The sequence below is a fragment of the Tetrao urogallus genome, assembly GCF_951394365.1.
Source record: "Tetrao urogallus genome assembly, chromosome: 5".
Classification (NCBI taxonomy): Eukaryota; Metazoa; Chordata; class Aves; order Galliformes; family Phasianidae; genus Tetrao; species Tetrao urogallus.
In genome coordinates this window covers 41,433,345-41,454,301 of record NC_136818.1, presented here as the reverse complement: position 1 = coordinate 41,454,301, position 20,957 = coordinate 41,433,345, and the positions used below count along the sequence as shown (strand labels likewise).

Here is a 20,957-nt window from a genome sequence, read left to right as displayed (position 1 = left end):
GTGATGAGATGCTCACAAATAATCCTTTCCCTCTTCCTCAATTTTTGCATTTTCAAACAGAGAAAAGAAAGGTACTGAAAGATCAGTGTGGTTGTGATTTGCACTGCCTTCTTTCCTGAGTGCATGGAGGAAGCAACTAGCTGTGTTCATGTTTTCATCTGATCTATAGGTAACCCATTTCTATTCATGTAAAAACATAAACATCCCCCTGAGGACAAAGAAATAGCAATTTCTAATCTGTTCATATGAAGGTTCTAGACAAATGCAGCCTCCTGTTGCAAGCCAGTGTGCCTGCAGTGCTGCTAGCATGACTGGGGCACACAGGAGCACAGCAAAGCTGCAGCCCCTAGCCATGCAGGTGCAGAACAGCCACCTGCCCCTGCCTTTGTGCAGTGCCCAAGCCAGCTGGAAAAAAAGAGCATGAAGACAACAGCATAAAGTCTGGAGGAAAGAAAAAGAAAAAAAAAGAAAGAAAAAAAAAGTCCACTGATCTCCCTGGTCTGGTTCACAGGGTGGTCATGAAGACAGATGCTCCAGCACAGCTGGGTGTGTGCCAGCACGGCAGGGCATGGCACATGGTGGGGATGGGTACCTGCAGGCAGAACTGCTGCTGCTAAGCACTTTGTGTCTTAAAAATACAATCAAAATAATCTGAAGATCAAGGTAGCTTTATTTAGGCCTTGAATCCCATTTTTTATTTTATGCCAACTTTGGTTCTCTGTGTGGCTCTAATTATAATGGAACATCAATGAGTTTTCCTTTATTGGTAATAAAATAAATGTGGTGCATGTTGTATCTTAAAGGAAATCAGAATGCCTTAATGAGAGCTTCCATTGCTCAGTCTGCTCCTTTAATACAACTGTATACGAGTTGAGAAACAGAAGAAATGAATTTAGCAAGTGATGTTGCATATTTTAAATTGTACTGTTGTTGCAGTATCAGTGATAATCCAAGACTCTAAATGATGCAAGGTTTGTAGGGAGAGGCAATATCTGTTGTTTGACCAAATAAAGCAGCCAGATGAAACAAACTTTCAGGGTGCACAACTCTTCTTTTGCTCCAGATAGTAACCAGGTTCCCAGTGCTGCTTGGAGCAATTTAACTTCGGTGCGTTAATTAAACGTTAATTCATTAGGCAGTTCTCAAAGGAAGGTGATGAGTACCGGAGGAGAAGAGCAGGATGCTAGCAAAGGGAAGGTGGCAGGCTGAGTGGGGTTGATGGGATACAGAGAGAAAAACAGAAGCAGTAATGCTTTTAGAAAACCAAAGCATTAGTTAGGGAGTGAGGTGGGAAACGCTGCCTGTTTGAACCTGCAGTACTTGCATGCATTGCTCTGCTCTGTGCTGTTAGAACAGAAATAATTAAGTTGAAAAATCTTGTTGGCTCAGTTTCTTTTTGTTAATATCCTTAACTGTTTCCACGTTCAGCGCAGGCAGATTGTTCTATATGTAGTTGCAATTGTTTTTTTCCGAAAGGAAAACAAGAGGATATGCCCAGAGTGCTTTGAGCTTATTTCTGCTTAAACACAGAAGTTTGGATAATGCAAAAAATGGTCCTCCCACCCCCAACTTTGCAAACTAACTTTTTTTTTTTTTTTGCTGTAATGCTTGAAGAAAGGCAAAGACTGTATTAAGGTAATCAAACAAAAGCAAAAAGTCCTGAGGACACCTGATAAAACATTCTTTTCTCATTTAAAAAAAAAAAAAAGAAGAATTAAAATGATGTAAAATAAATGTTAGGAGCGAAACTGCAAAACCAAGAAGTAAAACTTCCTAAAATAGCATTTGGTCCTTCTCAGAAGTTCTAGCTGTTCAATGTTAACTTTGGAAACATGTTTCTGCTATAAATTTTGGTTATGTGTTTTTTTGTGGGTTTTTTTTTTTTTCCTCCTTGAAAGCCTCTCCAGATGTTCTGCAGTTGTTGCCTGCAAATGTTCCATGGCAGGCATGAGAATGGTGCCACAGAGCAGGAGCCCCTTGATGTGGCAGTGGTGATTTTTCCTTCCTGCAAAGGGAAGGTGTGTGATCTGCTCTGCTCTGGGCCTCATTCAGCCACAGGCAGTGTGACCTTCAGCACATGTACTCAGAGTAAAACTTCCTCTTCAAAACTTAGCCAGCAATCCATGGATCTGGATGGCCACTTCAGTAGCCTCTGCAGGAGCTCCCCACTCTGTTACCATAACGTTAAGTATTTTTTAATTTTCTTGCATTTTAGAGTAGAAATAAGTACAAGGCAGATATGAAGTCTTTTCAGATGCAAGCTCTTTGAAATTCCTGTCCTCACAATCACAGATTCACTGGACTATAGAAGTCTTAAAAAGTCATCAGTGCCATTCTCTGTTGGCTAAAGAGCCCCCAGTGCCATCCTCACTGCTTCTTTTTCTGACCTGTTCTCAGCATCTCCACTCATGCAGGTTCCTCAGCTTACCGTTTTCTCATGAGGAGAATGGTCTTGGTACACAAGCAATGTCTTTGCTATGTCTTCATAGTTTATTATTTTCTGGCTTTTATGCTGCTGATTTAGATACTGGGGTATTACTCTTGAAAATGGAATACTGTTCTCAATCTGCCCTCTTCTTAAATAGCTAAATAAATAAACCCACTCCGTGCAGTCTTTTCTTCATGGTTAATTTAATAGCTTCTTCCTACTCATTCTCTGCCCATTCAATGGGTTTATAATGTTGTTGAGGAGAAAGAAACAGCTGGGCACTTCTTGAACTGCGCATCCACTCATGCAACTGAGTTCCTTCAACTCCACCTGGGAAAGTTCTTGCCTGCAGAGGCTTTTCTCACTCTGTTGTGCAGATATGCAGTGCCATGCTTTGTACTTGTCTCTGTTGAGCACTGTTTCAGAATACTTCTCCAACTTGTCAAGATCATTTTAACTGTAAACTTCTGAAGTAAACCAGTGTTTCTGTGCAGCTTGTGCCATCTGTAAGTTGACCTGAACATGTTATTTCCCTTTATCCATGGATCCTTTTTTCCATCATGGATGTCTGTAAATGACGCACTCAGTCATTTTAGAGCCAGAACAGAGTACTGCAGAAACCTATCTGATTACGCTCGGGTTTATTACTGCCATTGGCTTGATATTTCTGTAAGTTTATGTTTCCAGCCATTTTCTATTGTGTTAAGCTAGACCTTATTTCCTCTATCTGTTTGCAAAAAAGTCATGTAGAGAAGCGCTGAAGCCTCAGTAACATCAAAATAATATTCACTCTGCACTCAAGATCCTTTGTTTGCTAGTAAAAAGAAAGCATAGGAGTGTGATGTGATTTGTTTCTGACCAATCCATTTCATTTTTTACTCATTTTTCACTATTCTCTTAGTTGTTTTGAATCATTTTGCTTTTTTTTTTTCCTAATAAGATACTGGGTCTTTAATTTTGCAGTTCTTCCTTCTGCTTTTTTGAAGATAATCACTAGATTTTGTCTTTTCCAGTCTTTTCGTCATTGTGCTGTCTGTGCATGGATTCCCTGTGTTGAATCTCTGGTCAAATACCTCTGGTGTTTTTTGTAGCATTTTTATTGTTAGGCCTGCTGTTAGTTAGCTCAGAAGTTGTTTACAGTAGTGATCAGAGAGCTCAAAAAGGTTTAAGGGGAAGTGAGCCTCTCACCTATGGGTCACCAGTTTGAATCTACCCAAAGATGGGCTGCCATGAGTCATTTCCATTTTTCAGATGCTTGTGTTACGTGTGAAATCTGTTGATGACTGAAACTGGCATTACACAATAAAAGCACACAGCATTTATGAAAGACACTGTTGTTTGAAATCGAGGCAGTGAAACTAACAATTGGATGAGTAAGAAAACGAACAGTCTAATGCTATTTGAGTGCATTTCTTTTGGAAAGTCAAATTCAGGAGCTCACAGTTCCCATGCTTGTGGTCTTTCACTGGCTTTGTCTTCTCTTTATAATGGTTCGTGTTTTCAGATGTAGCAACATGGGTACTGCTAAGTCTAAATGAGATGCTTATGTATTTTGTCTGGATCCATGCAGTGTGTTTAGTGCTTGCCAAATTGAGCCATTGTGCTATGTTTTGTAATGTATTACTTCAAAGTTAATGTAGTGAATCTGGTAAGATACTCTGCCAAGTTTTGGCAAGTATAGAAGGAAATTGGGAAATCCCAGTTCCACTGAAGTCATGGGGTAAGGATAGCAGTATTCAAATCTGTGTCTCCAGCATGTCCTCTTCCAATTGGCAAGAGCTTTTGGGAAGGCCTGTATATATGTGTGTGTATGTATGTTGTGTGTATAAGTCTGAAGAGGTATTTATGAAGAGCTGAAAATATGCCAAGGCAAACTGGACCCATAGTCCAGACAAGACGAGTACGTTGTGTTTTTCTCTTGCAGAAGCCTGGAGAGCTCATGCTTGATAATGCTCAGGTTTTATTAGGGTTTTATCCAATAATGCCTATGTTAGTTAACTCGATAGTGCATTTAGTTTAATTAGGCATTCCCCATATTATCTGTTGTGCTACAAACCTTCATGATGTTTGTTTTTTCATTCATAACAATACATAACTACATTATAGATCGATCCTACCAGGGCAAAGCTGGGTATTTCTGCAGGACACAAATGTGGCTTTGGTAATGGAGGAAACATTGGTGATAAAGGACATGACTTTATATTGGTGGTGAAAGCCAGTATCCTACCCTGTTCTGCAGCACTGGATGATTGCTCTTGACTCTGTGTTTATGTTGGGCTTAGCAGGGGGGCAGCTCATGCCTCCCCACACCACAGTGCCTGCCTATTCTGTGGGGGAATTCATTTCTACACAGTTCCCTGTGCCCTTTTTACAGAATGTGTCCATTCAAAGGTGCTACTAAAGTCACAGATCTCCTCACCGCTCTGCTCAACACAGTTCTGTGTTGGTATTGTTCAACTTCAGATCAAATCGGTCTGTTTAATCCAATCTACTTGCCACAACTGTTCCAGCTGATTCTGCCTGATGGAGAGCATCAGGAAGGCAGATCCTTCCTGAAGGATCCTTCAGAAGGAAGGTTCCTGGAGCCGCTCCAGGAAGGTAGGCAGCAGGGCATGAGCCCCCTGGGATGGGACAGGAGCAGAATGGGGAGCAGGCCTGGTGCTGTGCTGCAGGTGGTGCTGGCAGCCAGGACTGTGAGAGATGGGTGCCCGGCTCCTGCTGCACAGCCACAGGCAGGCTGAGCTGCCAGGCTGCTGAAAAATTGACACTTCTGCTTTGTAATTGGGTTGTATGCATTTCTTTTGTGCTTTTGGCATTGGGGCGGATACAGAGTAGAAGACTGTGTAATGACGGGGGTAGGGCTTGTCTGTCAGTGGGTCAGGACATGCAGAGGTACTCGGCATTGCTGAGAGGTGGGGAGAACACCCATGCTCCGAGCTGCTTTTAATCGCTAATTACATCCTCTCTCCTCCATAGCCTTGCTTTCCTGCCCTGTCTGACTCAGAGAGGTTAGTCAGCCATTGCCTGGCTCTGCTGACGTGCCTCAGGAGGAGAGCTGCAGGAAAAGCAGTCCTGGCCGCAGCTGGCAATGAGCAGTTTCTCCTCTGTCTCTCCACTTCCCAGCTCCTTACAAGTGAAAATGGCTTTTAGAACAAGAGAAAAACAGAAGTTTTCTGTTTCCCAAAACTCTGAACAAAGATTCTGTCCTTTTAAGGCAAATTGAGTTATTTCTGTAATAATGCAGCACTTGGAGCGTTAACTAGTTAACATATTTTATATTTGTTTTCCAAACACTGTGCATTCTGCATTATCCTGTGTGAAAAGAATGACATTCTTAAATAACCAAGATGATAATTATTTTCACTCCTTTCCTTCTTTCCTTGTCACTGTTTCCCTTCCTGTCCCATCACATTACTTCACAGGATGATTTATAAACACTGTATTCAGATTGTGGTTCATGCAGCAAAGAATATGAAGCCATCGGTAACTCTGTATTCCCTTTACGTGGAATTCTCCATACAAAACATATAAATCTGGTCCTATGAACAATATAAAATTAAGGGATAGAATCTGGGGGGGAAGATTTTTAAAAAACTGGATTTTCTTACAGATGCTGTAGAAATGTTTCAGCCAAATGCATTTCATTCTGAGATACAGCAGCAAGCCAGAGAGATGGTGCCGAATAGATAGTTCTCCAAATCAGACTCATCCTTTTTTTCCTAATATTTTCATTGCAGTGGGTAAGAGATACGGGTCTGCCAGCCTGCCTATTGAACTATCTGCTGCAGCTTAACTGCAGCAAGAAAACGGTAATCCTATTGTGCTCCTACAGCAGTCTCCTGGGAAGCAGAAGGCATTGAAATTACTGAGCTGTTGTCCTATCCCCTCCTCACCTGTCTTTGTAGCTGTAAATATAGTGTCTGCCTGTAAATAACAGTTTGCTGCATCTTTAAGCACATTCCCTAACAAGAGGCAGTGATTTACTGAGGTGATAAGCTGTAACTAATACTAGGGTATCATAATAGGTAAATAGATTAACACCATGCTTCTCTGTATTTTGCTTTCTAGGGAGCCCACTGGCTCATTCGCTCCTAGATGCTTACTGCAGCACTTTGCGATGCGCTGAGTTAAATCAGTCAGCTACAGGATTGTAGCTATTGACGGTGGTGTGTATACAGCTAATGAAATGCATTAGGGAATCTATCGGGTAGCATTGATTGCTTAGCCTGTTTGCCTTTCCTTTTCTGTTCCCCTACCCAAAAAGGATTCTAATGGACTATACCCAATATTCAATGCCAGGACTATAAACTACTCTTCACGACACGCCATCATCATTCATCATGTAATTGTTGCTTTGTGAATGCAAGTACACTGGCAGCCTTTGTCACTGAGAAGTAAGGAAACGTGCAGGCAGCCTGGGTGGGAGGCATGGTTTCCCTCCCCTCCAAAGCCTGGCCGATGGGAGCACCTTGTCAAGTGTGTGCTGGAGAGGTCTGCTTTGTCTCCAAGTGACAGGTCTTCGGCTCCAAAGGGCCCTAGCAAAAGATGAGCAATGTTGGGCGGTGTTGCCAGCCCGAATAATGGTGCTGCGCATCTTGTGATATTTGGCACATTCCTAAGCACCTGGCTCCTGGAGGCAGGGGATTAAATAACGATTGCTTCCTTTCTCTTTGAAGAAAAGCTTAGCTCTGCAGTTGCAAAGAAATGCTTGAAATGTCATTCAAGTAGAAGGGAAAAAGATCTTCTGCCTTCCACCATTCTCCATCCCCAGGCTCTCAGCGCACACATCGCAGTGTTACTCTGTGATTTTTCAGTGAAAGCACTAAGAAATACCGAAGGCACCCAGAAGGCCACAGCGTGGCCAGCTGTGGTATGTGGGGTATTGTCAGTGTGGTGGGGAGAGCTCAGCCTACACTGCATGGAGGCACTAGCACCTCCCTTCTCTGGAGACAGGCAAAACAACAAGCTGACTGTGGGGAGCTGAACGCCTAGAAACGGTTTCTTCAATTCTTTTTCTTGCTTCCTTTAGAAACCTCGTTGGCAAGTTGAGATTGCAATCTCTCTCATTTTTAAATTTCTGTTTTTCTCCGTTTCACAAGTGCAAAACCAGAGGCTGCTCATTTCTGTGTTGGTTCCCTAGCACAGTCGTTCCTAGCAAATCGGTATTGATTTATTCCTATGAAAATGCATCAACGTTTGAAGTAAAATGCAATCCCATTAAGAATGATACAGGTTTTCCAAATGGAGAAAAGTAGGTCAAATATCGCACCAATCAGCTCATAGCATGTCCCTTTAAGCAAAATAAATGTGTGAATACACTTAAACTGTCAGCACGTCATTTGATTGCCATTATTATGCATCTTTTGGCATGAGCTGGCAAAGCCCTCTGCGTCTGCACGTTGGCTGAAAATGTCAGTTCTGGGGAATTAACCAGGCTATGCTCTGCATTTGTTTGTGTGCAGGGGAGCGAGGGGGTGCACGCTTAAAGGATTTTTGTTTCCTCCTTGCAACAGTTGACTTCAACTTAGGCAGGAGAGCTGGGTTATTATATGCAAGGGACATTGTAGCAGTGCAGCACAGGAACACGATTTAAATCTGATCATTAAAGTGCCGCAGTGAGAGGCTGTGAGAGACGGTGTGGATGGTCCATCTGCAAAATCTGTGCTCCTGTTGCAAGAAGGAGGGGCAGAGGGGGGAGAAAAAGCAGCTGCTTGGCTGTGCTGTGAGAGGGAGAGACTGACTGTTGGCACCATCTGTAGCTGTCCTTTGTGCTTGCTGCTTTATCTGTTCATTATAGTACGATACTGAATTTCTCGTGCTTTGAGTGTAAATGAGTTGAGATGTGCCCAATACTGTCAGCATAAAAAGCAGTAACTAAGTACACTAAAGATGAATAGTGTAATCTGTAAATTCATTTTGAGTTTGTTTCATCTGACTTGAATAGCAGAGGAAGTAATGTTCTCCAGAAGGCAGCTGTACCAGATGTGAGGTGCACACTCCCCCTACACACCGAGCACGCAGCAGCTCATGGCAGCGCGGGGAGGGCAGCAGGCTCCTGTCTGGCTGGGGCAGCATGGTGCTGGTGGACTGGGAGCTCTGGGCAGGGTCTGCTTTCTTTGCTGCACAAACACCAATGTCAGGAGGAGAGCGATTATCCTACGTGGTACATGAGTCGAGATGTCCCCAGGGAGAAAGGTTAAACCTCTCAGTAATGAGTGCTGTGATAGGGATGAGTAAATGTGTTACGTTCTATACCCGCAGTATCCTGGTTTCTGAAAACAGGAGTCTTCTCCAGATAACTTGTAGAATGTAACTGTCTGGCTTATCTTGAGGGCTTCTTTGTTCTTTGACAGTTCACATTTCACCTTTATAAATGTGTGTGTTAGATATTAGTAATATTAATAACTCATTAAGATCTTCCCTTATCTCCACCTCACCAAAGCAATGCTATCTCACTGGCATATTCCTTTTCCAAGGGTTACTCTGCTTTTCTCCAAAGCAGGTATGGCTTTTGTTTGCAGATTCATGTCCTCAGCCCCATTAGGTTGCTTCTTTTTATCTTATTTGTCAAGTGCCTACGTGTACAGAAGGAGCAATGCCCTGTTTGCATCAAAGCCGTGTGTAAGATGAGCGATTTCCATTTGACGCTGCAGTAATTGCACTCGGCATGGTGATGCTCAGGGGATGCTCATCCCCTGTTGCTCCGACATGGCTGCACTGCTGTGCAGCAGCATGGTGCTTGCCTGCAATGCTCCAGTGGCCGTGGTGTGGGTAGCAGCTGTGCCACGCTGTGACCGTGTCGCTGGGCAGCTGGAAAAGGGGAGCATGTTAGTAGTGGTAAGGCAGGGATGAAAGGTGAGTGTAATGTGATCAGATGCTTGTTGACAGATTCCTTGGCTAGTAGAGAAGCAGCTTAGGCTGACACTCATTGCTGGAGTATTTCACACCGCTTGGGGGAACACTGGAGGCTGCATGCTAGGCTAACCATTTTGGAGTGCCTGTATTTGGTTACATAAAGGAGCGGTGTCCCCTTCCTGTCAAAGCAGAGCTCTAAAATGCCTCCCTGAACACCACTACTGACCTTCCATTTGATAAATGCAAGGAATTTATTGCATCGCCTTTGTCCAAATGTGTGATTAATTCACAGGAATAGTCTGGCTTAAAATATTTTTCTTGTGTGGCCATTAAGCTTGAGAAATTCCAATTGTTTTGCCGACTGAAAAATCATATTTGTGGGCGTTCTTGGCAAAACAAGTTCTTTTTTTCCCCTGCAAATATGACTTCACAATTAGTCCCTTTGGAATTTGCTCTATTAAATGTTGGTTAACAGGACCTCTGCAACAGAAAGGTGGCTGCTGCTTGGGGTTCTGTTACTGGGCTAGGGGATATCCACTAGAAAAAGATAAGAATTGAAACTAAAAGCCTCAATTTTGGAGAATTCTGCTCTTGCTCTTTTAAAGTGGCAAGCCTGAAGTTACATGTAGAGCTCTCCTGCTTAAAGCTGCTATGGCAGTTTGCTTTTTAAGCAGCCTCCTGGTTCTCACCTGCCTGCACAATCTGTTGATTTGTTCCATTCATACCACCTTAGGAAAGCACTTAGTTTAAAAAAATATACAAGTACAAAGCATGTTATTGTGATGAGGTTTATGCAAAGCACACTTTAAAGGATGAAAATCCCCAAGCGCTTCCACTTGGAAATGCTTCTTCAGCTGCAGAACAGAGTTCAGTTCATGTGCATCTCATTGGTGGAGCCCTTTGCCTTGCTGTACCCTGGGAATGTCTTGCCCAACGGAGCCACTCCTGCTGCTGGCACTGTGGCAGCTCTGTGGTTCAGCCATGCCACTGGTGGTTGTTTGCAAAGCCGTGTCTCGTCACAGCCAGATCCAACTCACAGTCACTTTCTCAAGCTCTGGTTACTCCAGATTACATCGGTTTTGTAAGAGGGGCTGGTCTTCTCTGTCTGTGGGTGCTTAAGGAAAAGGCCACGTTTTCAGAGATAATGAACCCTTTCATGTCTTCTGAGGGAGCTGCAAGCTTTTAGTCTCTCTAGGAAATATCTGCCTGTCATCATTCATAAGCATGATGTTCCTGTAAGCACTGAAGCACCGTCATTGCCCAGAAGATTAGTCACATAATGGAGATAAGCACTTAGGGGTTATGCTGGTTCAAATGCAGATGGAAGTACCTAACTTCTGTATACCCCGCATTAGTGCGGCTCTATTCTCATGTTTATCTATTCAGGACTGGTAGCTAATGGCAGTTTTGGAAATTCCAGCACATGGGTTCCTCTTCATGCCTCTCCAATTAAGCTTTAGCACAAAAATAGCCAAACAGAAAAGAGATCTTGTTATCCACTGCTCCCCTCTGTGAATGATGTCTTCTGCATGTTTTTGTTACGTTTCTATTAGTGTGAAACGAATTCTTCAGTGCCTTTTTTCACCCACAACAGCTATCCCATGTCCTTGCGCCTCATCCATTTATCTCTTTGCTGCTCAGCTCAGACAAATTCTCTCGTGCCTCCTGGGCTGTGCAGACTGTTTGTAACTTGTGTAAAAACATTATAATGATAGCGTAGTGCAATTACAGACTCAATTTGATAGGATAATAATGTGAGTGGTGGTTCGTGGACGAACTTTTCACTCCTGGGGCTTGTCTGTTCAGTTTGTGGCTCTTGTTATAGCAGCTTGCATCTGCACTCAGCTGTACCGGTTATTCTGATGTGCACTTACTGTCATTTTGTTCTGATTGCACAGCGCTGCTCTCGTCGTGGTGTGAGGAGCTGGGACGGCTTTTGCTGCTTCGCCATCAGAAAAGCCGGCAGAACGATCCTCCAGGGAAGCTCCCAATGCAACCCCCCATGAACTCTATGAGCTCCATGAAACCCACCCTCTCTCATAGGTGAGTCTCAGCCCAGCCTGTAGGAGTGCAGTTGTGTAAGATAATCTGTTTTTTAACTGAGATGCTCATTACCGTTGACAGAGGTGGCTACAGCTTTGTGCTGTGAACAGCATTAGAGACATCAGGGGATGTATAATGACAGCATGCACTAAATAAATGCAATTTTTGTTTTTGCCAGTACCCAGTGCGTAGAGAAATAATGCTTCCATCTTGAAATCTGTGCTCAGGTCACATGGGCTCACTTTGAAACTTGAAGTTGTGCCCAAAGGATAAACTTCCACAACATATCTCTCACCAAGCACTTTCCTACTCTTTATTTAAATAGAGTTGGTTTTCTTGAGGTTGAAAACATTTCATCGATGTTCCATTTTGTACACTGCATTAGAAATGTCATGCTAAATTGAAGCAATTGTGTAGTGGGAGCATCCAGAGGTATGAGAATGTCTTGTACCACCTTAAATCAGGTGAAGATCACAAAATAGTTGATATAGAGAAAATGTGAGCACTAAATGAAGCTAGAAGAGACTGAAGATGTGAGCCTTTGATTACCAATTTATACAGAAAAACAGAATTTGTACTTCTTGCCTGTGGAGCCTGAGTCAAGGCAAAAGCTGAACAGTAAATGTACACAGGGTTAAACACTGATGTCATGCTTTATGTTTCTGTGAGGCTTTTTTCAAGGCTTATTTTCCCATAGCGTCACATTAAAGAAATCACACTAGTATAAATTGTTTTTTTGCGCAGGGCACTATTGTTAGTAAGGAATTATAACAGTGTAGATGAAGCTAGATTCTTCATACCCATATACTGCAGAAGCATAACGTGTCTTGAACTTTCATGGTAGAATAGAACGTAGGGGTTTGATTCATCTTTATAGCAGTGTATTCGCATAACAGAATTTGTTTGGAAACCACTTTTTTCTGCCCCTGTATGTTGTACTTATGGAAGAACTGTGGGACCTCTATGCCTTTTATTACAGTTCTTGAGAATAGCGTTCATTTTAAACATAATACAATATCACTGAGTTTTTGGAGCATCTGGACTGCCTCTTTTTTCAGTTGATTGCATAATAATGAATTGTAAACATAGAATCATAGAATGTCTTGGGTTGGAAGGGACCTTAAAGCCCATCTAATTCCAGCCTCTGGCTGTGGGCAGAATTGCCACCCACCAGACCAGGTGCCCAAGGTGCCATCCAACCTGACCTTGAACGTCTCCAAGGATGAGGCACCCACAGCTTCTCTGGGCAGCTGTGCCAGGACTTCATCATCCTCTGGGTGAAATTTTTTTCCCTATTATCTAATCTAAATCTCTCCTCTTTTAGTTTAACACTATTCCCACTTGGCCTATCACCATCTGCCTATGTTAAAAGTTGGTCTCTCTCTTGTTAATAAGCTTCCCTTAGGTAAAAGCCATGGTGAGATCTCCCTGGAGCTTTCTCTTATCCAGGCTGAACAAGTCCAGCTCCCTTAGCCTTTCTTCGTAAGAGAAGTGCTCCAGCCCTCAGAGCATCTTCCTGCCCATCCCCTTAACCTGCTCCAAGAGGTCCACATCTTCCTTGTGCTGGAGGCCCCAGGCCTGGATGCAGTAATTCAAAAAAAAAAAAAAAAAAAAAAAAAAAGGAAGAAAGGAAGAAAGGAAGAAAGGAAGAAAGGAAGAAAGGAAGAAAGGAAGAAAGGAAGAAAGGAAGAAAGGAAGAAAGAAAGAAAGAAAGAAAGAAAGAAAGAAAGAAAGAAAGAAAGAAAGAAAGAAAGAAAGAAAGAAAGAAAGAAAGAAAGAAAGAAAGAAAGAAAGAAAGAAAGAAAGAAAAAAACAACCAAACTATAATGAATAAAACAAAAAGCCTAGGAAAATTTCTGTATTGAAACAACTTAGTTTTTGCACCTTGCAAAAAGCTTTGCAGAATTCAACATGAAATTTAGTAGTCATTCTGCACAGAAACATGTGATGCAGTGTGTAAAGCGTATGCACATTCTTACACGTAGCTTTGTAGTTTTCAGATTCCTGATTCTCATCTGATGATTTAGCCTGAGTTGCCCTGAAGTCTATAAAGCAAAGATGAAACCTCTGTCGTACCTCACAGAGGCTGTATAATATATAACTAGATAAGATAGACACAATTATTTTTTCCTTCATGACAGTTCTACCCCAGTACTCTGTCACTTGAAATATTCTCTCCTGCTAAAACTTGAAGTGACATTTCTGGCAAGACCAACTTACCCAGTATTCTACCCAATAGTAGGACATCCTGTCCACTATCAAGCAATCCCTGTAAGTTTCTCCTGAGTAATGCCCTTGAAATGTTTTACTAAAGAAGACACTGTGAGTCAGTTTTAAATTACTGCTGTTTACCTATGAGATATCCCTCTAGAAACATCAATTCTGTGGCATAAGTTCTTATCTACAGTAACTGCTGCAGCATCTTAAGGATTTGAAATACCAGCCAGCCATGGAGCATCACTGCTTCATTGTGTACTGTTCTCTCATCTATAGTTTAGCCATAACATGACTGTGCAAAATATCTCAGGCGGTACATTACAACAAGACATCTTGTCACTTTCCAACTTCCTTTTCCAGCTGAAAATGTTTATTTTCCATGTATGATGGGTCTGCATGACAGTAATAAAGCATGGAGGAGGGAAGAAGTGGGTTTTCTCTTTGTTAAATAGAAGATGAAAAGCAGTTAAACATAATCCTAGCGATAAAGCTGTTGATGAGGCAAAATTTGTATTTGTGTTAGATTACATTTGGCTATGGAGCTTAGTATTAGAGTTAAATGCAATCTCTAATTCAACAGGTTTTTGTGTGAATCAAACAAATTAAAAAACAACATCACAAAAAGAAAACCAACAACTAAGCCTGTTTTGCATTCTCTACAAGTAATTAATGTAGTCAGCTACTTTAATTTGTGAAGAAGAACTAGATATGAAATTAGAATAGCCAAGAGTGTATTCAGAAACCTTGCATATCTTAACAAAGTAATATAGGATGGATGACGACTGCTTAACATCACCAGACAAAAAAAGAAATTTCCCCTGTCATCAGACTACCGTTGAGTAGCCAGCACAAGGTTTTCTTTGTCATTGCTTTAATGAGTGACATAATTACTCAAAACTGTTCAGACTCTCAATTCCCATTGCACATGATGCTACAGAAATACAGCTGTATAGTCTCTAAGTTGTAACAGGCCTCAGCTATTAAATAAATTCTGACTGAAGAATACATCAAATGAGAGTTTGTATTTAAGTAACTGTGGGCACATATGTTGGAAAGAATTCAGGTCTAGCCTATTGTTGGGGGTAGCTTCTTATTTTGAGAAAGCAAATTGAGTTGTGAGAGAAAACTGAGGTAGACAGATCAAGGACTGTGGTGGCAATATTATTGAGCAGAACGTTAGCCATGTAAAGATTTGCACACATGCAAAAAATGCTTTCAGGGTAGAGATTGCCTTGTGCTGATTTATTTATAAAGTAAGGGGATCAAGTGGTAAATAACTATGCAAGTTGTGTATAGAACAAAAATTCAATGACATACCTGCTTTGTAATGTGGGATGGTTGGTTTGGCTGCAAAATTGTGCACTTTAGGGACAGAGTGAGCACTCGGTTCTCCAAAAAAAAAAAAAAACCCTCATTTTTTGTTGGTTGTTTTTATGTCTGTGCAGTGTGATAATACTAAGCTCAGAACTGAAGTTGAGATACATAGATTTTCTTTTTAGTTGTTTTTTTTTTGTTTTTTTTTTTTTTTTTTAATGATCTACATGGGTAAATTTGACTCAGGTACCGAATGACCAGTATGAGACCTATCCGCCTCCTTAATCCTGTGTAATTTCTAAATTAAACCCTACTTAAAGGATTTATGGGGGACTTAAGGAAAGTCTTTGGGCTGGCCTTTTGCAGAGGAGTGAAATTTCATGCTTAGTGTAACTTCTTTGTGTTGTAGTTTTCCAGTCTGACATAATGTCTATAACAACAGACAAATACTTCTAAAAGAGGCTGATTTATGCCTTTAGAGATGCTTTAAGATCTTTGGCAAATGCTACAATGTAAGTACAAATTACCATCATAATAACACCTTGCTTTGCTTTGAAGAAGTCTCTACTTAACGCTTTGCTGCATTATGTGGTGAATCTCAATATCATGGATCAAATTGAATCTTGGTGACAGTGGGCACCATTTTCATCCCCCTCAGTGAGATTTGCACCTGATCAGAACCACCAGTCTAAGGTGGTTCTGAGCCACACAGGCACATGGGGATTGTTTGTTTCTTGGCTAGCTTGTGGTAAAGCTCCTGTTGTCAATGAACACCTGAGGATATGCAGCTAGAATGTGGTCCTGAGTGTTCTTCAGGTTCCTGATGTCTTCTCTCTAGTTTCAAGTGTTGGTTTTCTGTATTCATTGGCAGCTGTCCTGCAGTTGTTGAGCAAATTACAGTGATGTCTGCATAGAGCAGTCAAGGTTGATGAGAATTATGAAGATAGAGTTATTTTTAACACAAATGACTTAATGCCAAAGGTTTTGATAAAACTAAACAGTGGGTCGAATTTACTAGTAATTCAATATTACAGTACATATTTATTATTATTATTGTTCTATGTTCAGGCAATTCCCACAAATACATTTTATTGGTTGGAATTGCTTTACAGGGATGCTTTATTTTAGTTAGTTTTGTCCCTTTATTTTTCACCTAAAGCTTAACTTACTGAACTTACATTGCTAGGAGCTTTTGGAAGAGATTGATGATCCTGTGTCTGAACTTCTACTGGGTGATTAGGACCATCCCTTACATGGTTTGTTATGGATGAGGAGCAAGCTGGTACCAGCATTGTCAACATTTTCTGCCGAGGTTGCTGCCTTTTCAATTTGGCCTTCGCAGGCTGTTTTGGCTGATTGTAGTAGTTGCTTGTAGGATGTCCAGATGAGGGAAATCAAGTGAAAAATCAGGTGCTGGGTATACAATGCACCCGTTATGAAAACAAGTGTGTTGTGCTGCTTCCATACATCAGGGCAGAGCTGAGGATCATAGAATCATTAGAGTTGAGAAAGAGCACTAAGATCTAGTCCAGCTGTCAACTCCTGCCCCCCTGCCCACATCCCTCAGTGCCACCTCTCCGCAGTTCTTCTCCACTATGGACAATGACTCTACCACCCCCTGCTGAGCTTCTGCCAGTGCATCTGAGAAGAAATTTTTCATAATATCCAACCTGAGATTGCATGATTATTGCATGTGGCTGTGGTATGCAGGTACAATCTTTGTAAAATAATTTAAAAGTGTTAAGGTGAAATTAAGATTGTTTCAAAGACTTTTCATTTTTTTTTAATTATGAAATAAATGTAATTAGGGACTGAACAGATGGTGATGTAAGACAATATACTCTGTTAAACAAACTCTGTATCTCCCAATCCTGGAAGAATGCTCTCTTTCTTTAGTCCTCTAGGTCAAGATATGACAAAATCCAGCATCAGGAGAATATGAGGGAAAAAAATCAGAATCCAAAAATGTTTCTGCAGATGTGGCATTACTTAAAGAAAAAAAAAAAATGTTGAAAACAGTGTTAAGTAAGGATCCTGATGCTCTGAGTATTGTAAAAAGAAGACTGTAATTGCTTGAAAATACTGTCCCAAGACTGTTTGCCCACCTTGTCCCCCGAGATCACTAACATTAAATTTAGTATATTCCTATTATGGGAAGAAACTAGAGTAAAACCTTGAAAGAGTATTGGAGCTAAAAGCAAATTATTAGTGATCTCTAATTGAAAATTGAAAGTGTGTAACTATGAGCTGTTAATAATTAAACCTCCAATATTTTCACGTGAAAAAACTGCATTTCTTTTTAGGTGAGCTAATTTTGGGGTCAGTCGTTGTGGTAAAAGGAGAGATGGGTGGGCAAGAGCTCTGAAAACAGTAATGGGCAGCTTAAATACTCCTCCAGTGCACGTTTTTCACATGTTTGATAAAAAGTAGAGGGCGAGGATCATTTCTTATTGTGTGTACAGCACTGTGTGGGCCATCTGTATTTACTAGGGTGCCAAAGTACGTGCTATTGCTATAAGGATAATGCATGGCAATACAGCTACAACCATTTTGGTACACTGGTATGTACATGTAAGTGTACTCTTTACATTTTTTCATCTAAGCTCTCTGTATACTAGATAAAAAGTTTGGGGTTTATTTTGTGTTTTTGGTGGTTTTTTTAATAAGTGTCAGCTGATATTTTTTAAATCCCTCATAAAGACGAGGCAAGCACAATGTAAGGTATAATCTGCTGACTGAGGCAAAACCTGACCTTCCCAGGTTTTGCTCCGCCTTCAGTAGTTTTTAAAATATAGCTCTACCTTTGAAAAGACAGCTGAAGTCCTGGTGTTTGGGGCAGAGTGAACATCCAGTTCCTAAAAGTGTCTCCTTGATTGCAATTTACTGTTCGGTGAGAAGTGTAGCTGTCTCCTGCTCGTTGCAGGAGGGCTGCCTGCAGCAGCAGATGGTTTGTGCTGTGCCTGGGTCATTCTGCTCTCCCTGTATGGAGGGGAAGGTTCCCTCTGTCACTTGATCTCCGCAAAATCAACTCTTTTGTGATGGCAGCGGAGTTACAAATCCTTCAGCAGTGGCAACATCCTTAGTTTTTACCAATTTTGACTGCCAGCATGATAACCGTGTGGTGACACTGAGAGCTGTACTTTGCCTAGCTCTTTGATACAACACATGGGGAGTCTTGTAACTGAAGGAGGAGTGCCTGTGACCGTCAGAGCAGCCTGCGCCCTGCATGCAACCTCGGGTCGGGAGAAATACGTTCCTGCCATAAGTGATGTCAAATACGGCTTCTTTTTTACCTCCATGTTTTATGGGGGGATAATTTGGCAGCACGAACACGTGTGTTTTGTCTATACTCGATGTTTTTCTTGATGTCTTTTCATTACATATGCCTGTTATTCATTCTGATAGTTGAGAATGGGACCCTCCCCAGGATTTCTCCGTAGATGCATTACAAAAGGAGTGAATTATCGATATATTAATGTATTTTGTTTATTCCTACTGTTCCTGTACACTTGGGTTCTTAAGTCTCCGTAGTATCGCAAAGGAAGAAAAGGAAGCAGTCTGTACTAATTGCACGAGGGAGAGCTAATGGCTTTCCTAGAACAGGGTGGCTTAGAAATTCCTGCCGAAATCGCTGCCGGATTTTACATAGCGATAACAAAGACCTCTCATTGAAACAGAGTACCGACAACCTGTGCAGGGGAACCCGTGGAATTAATTAGATACCGACGATGCCTTTAATAGGAATCGGTCGTTTCTCCAAATGAGAAAGCTGTTGTAAGAACGAGGAATAGCACCTCAGCTAGGGGATCGCGCATCGATGCATCTCCCCGAGCTCAGAAGGCGGGGAAGGTACCACCATCTGCTTATCCTCTCCTTTACCACTTACCTCAGCAGGGAGATGCGATAGTCCGTTCGCTGGTGTCATTGTGGCAGCCGCGGCATTCCCAGACAACTTTGACGGGCGAATTACCGGAGCCGCCTCCTGACGCCTCCCCGCCCGGCCCTTTCCGTGCCCCCCGTACCCCCCCTCGCCGTGCCCAGCCCCGCTACCGGAGCCGCCGCGTGGCCCCAGGGCGCTCAGCCTCCCGCCCCTGCCCGCTTCGCTCCCGGCCCCGCCGCGCTGCCCGGCCACCCCCCCGGCGCCGCGGCCCCGGCTCCCGCAGGCAGCCTGGCTGCCTCCTGTAAGTTGTGGCGGGGCTCTGCTGCCCCCCCGCCTCTGCAGAAAGCGGCTTTTTCCTGTTCCCTGCGAGCGTAAATCAGCTTCATCTAAAATCTCGGAAGTGCAAGTCCATCACATCTCCCTCCTTGCCGCCCGCTACACCTGCGTGAGTCAGACCGCAGCTCCCGCTGCCCCGCTACGGCGCAGGGCTGCTCGCGGTCCCCTCTCGGGCAAAAGCAGAAGTGGAATCCGCTCACGCGTTCGGCGGTTCCTTCCCCGGTTGTTGTAGCAGTCGCTGACCTCCAGGCACTATGAATAAACAGCAAAGCCGGGAACAAAAGGAGTCTTCTGGCTGCCATTATCTCACATTAACGTAGCAGACGCGCTGCGGTGTGAACAGTGTGAGTCTCGTTCGCCGATAATCAGCGAGTACCCAGGCATTCGGATTACCACGGCAACGGGCAACGGTAGCCCGCTGGGTGGGTGTGTTTTTGTTGTAGGGGAGCAGCGGGAGCGGGAGGCCAGGCGCTGCGCTGAGCAGGGTGCTGCGGGCAGCGCTCGGGGCGCGTTCCGGCACACGTGCGTAGGTCGGGCACGGGCCGAGCGGGGCTGTGCCCCCAAGTGCAATAAAGGTTAAACCTCGTTTGCCGCGCTGAAAATGATCGTAAGATAATTTCAGCGTTTCGGGAAGGTAACAGGTGGCGTGTTAACGGCAGGGCTGTTGCCGGCGGACGGTGTAAGCGGGATCCGGGCGGTAGTAGCGCGGTGCATGGGCTGCTGTGCAACATGGAGCCGGGGCGATGCTGCAGCCTGCTTTCCTTTGAGCAGAAGGATGCCATGGTCTCGCGCTGCCGGGCGGTGACAGCCCCCACGGCTCCGAAGCTGAGGGTGTTGCGGAGCGTTTCTATCGCCTACCTGCACCGTGTGATCCACGCTGAGTGCTGAGCGGTGTGACCCATGCCTCGGAGCGCGCCCACACGCGTGTACAGGGACATTGGAGAGGGCAGGAACGTGGCAGGGCTGTTTGTGAAAGGGGGCGGGTGCTCGCAGGTCCAGAAACACCCGGGTTAATCTCGTCGTTGGCCCGATGTATTTTCTGATTCCAGGGCTGGGTTTGGACGCGCCAGCTCTTGGTGAGCACGTGGCTGCCTGCAGTGTTGGGCAGGCGTGTGGCCCCCTGCAGCCAGTGGGACGGGCAGGCAGCATCCGGTCCTGCAGGCCCCGCCGGCCTCGCGGGCTTATAAAGTAAAACTTGAAGGCTTTCCATTTCCAAAGGTGCTTTCCATCACCTGCAAAGCGCCGTGGCTGTATGGATGGCTGCATGAATGGCTCCTGCGAGGGGTGCTGGTATCTAGCAGGGCAGCGGCAGATACCCAGCTGCAGGTGCTGTGTGCCTCCAGGCTGACAACTTGCTCTCTGCTTTCACCTACCGACTGCCTCACCTTTGCCTGCCCACCGAGCTCAGTGTCAGGACCTTTCTGTTTTTTTCAAGCAGCTCACCGGAAAGCAGTTGCCCTTCGTTTTACAGTGAATGATGTGACCTCCAATCGCTTTTAGTCTTTCTCTTCAGTTCACATTGCTTATAGCCCAGTACAGACAATGTCCAATACTGAGACAATGCTTGAGTTAACTCCAGAGATGGCTGCTGAGTGCTTTTGGAGCCAGGAGCTTTGCACAGGGCTGTGAAATGTTTTCATCTGTTTGGAAGCAATGGACTTGAGAAGTTTTGTAGGGATAATGTGGGGAGTTGGATGTTTTTCCAGAAGACCTCAATGCTCAGAGTCACACCTTTAAGAGGTAGAGAGGGAGATAGAATTTTGCAGAAGGTTCCAAAATGGCTCTTTTCATATTCATGTTACATAGTTGCACCTACTGATTTGTATGGGCTCTGTCAACGGGCATTTGTTGAGTGAATTTTACAACAGAGCCTTAATTTATGCT

The 20,957-nt window shown here is 43.5% G+C and overlaps 1 protein-coding gene across 1 annotated transcript in view; it reads left to right on the top strand.

Moving 5' to 3' along the window:
* Nucleotides 1-20,957, top strand: part of ZMIZ1 (zinc finger MIZ-type containing 1) — a gene marked incomplete at both ends in the record, with an annotated part of 147,721 nt that overhangs the window by 88,624 nt on the left and 38,140 nt on the right. The window contains one exon of the mRNA XM_079535895.1: nucleotides 11,182-11,326. Within this exon, the coding sequence (XP_079392021.1) occupies nucleotides 11,182-11,326 (145 nt within the window). The remainder of the gene's footprint in view (nucleotides 1-11,181; nucleotides 11,327-20,957) is intronic.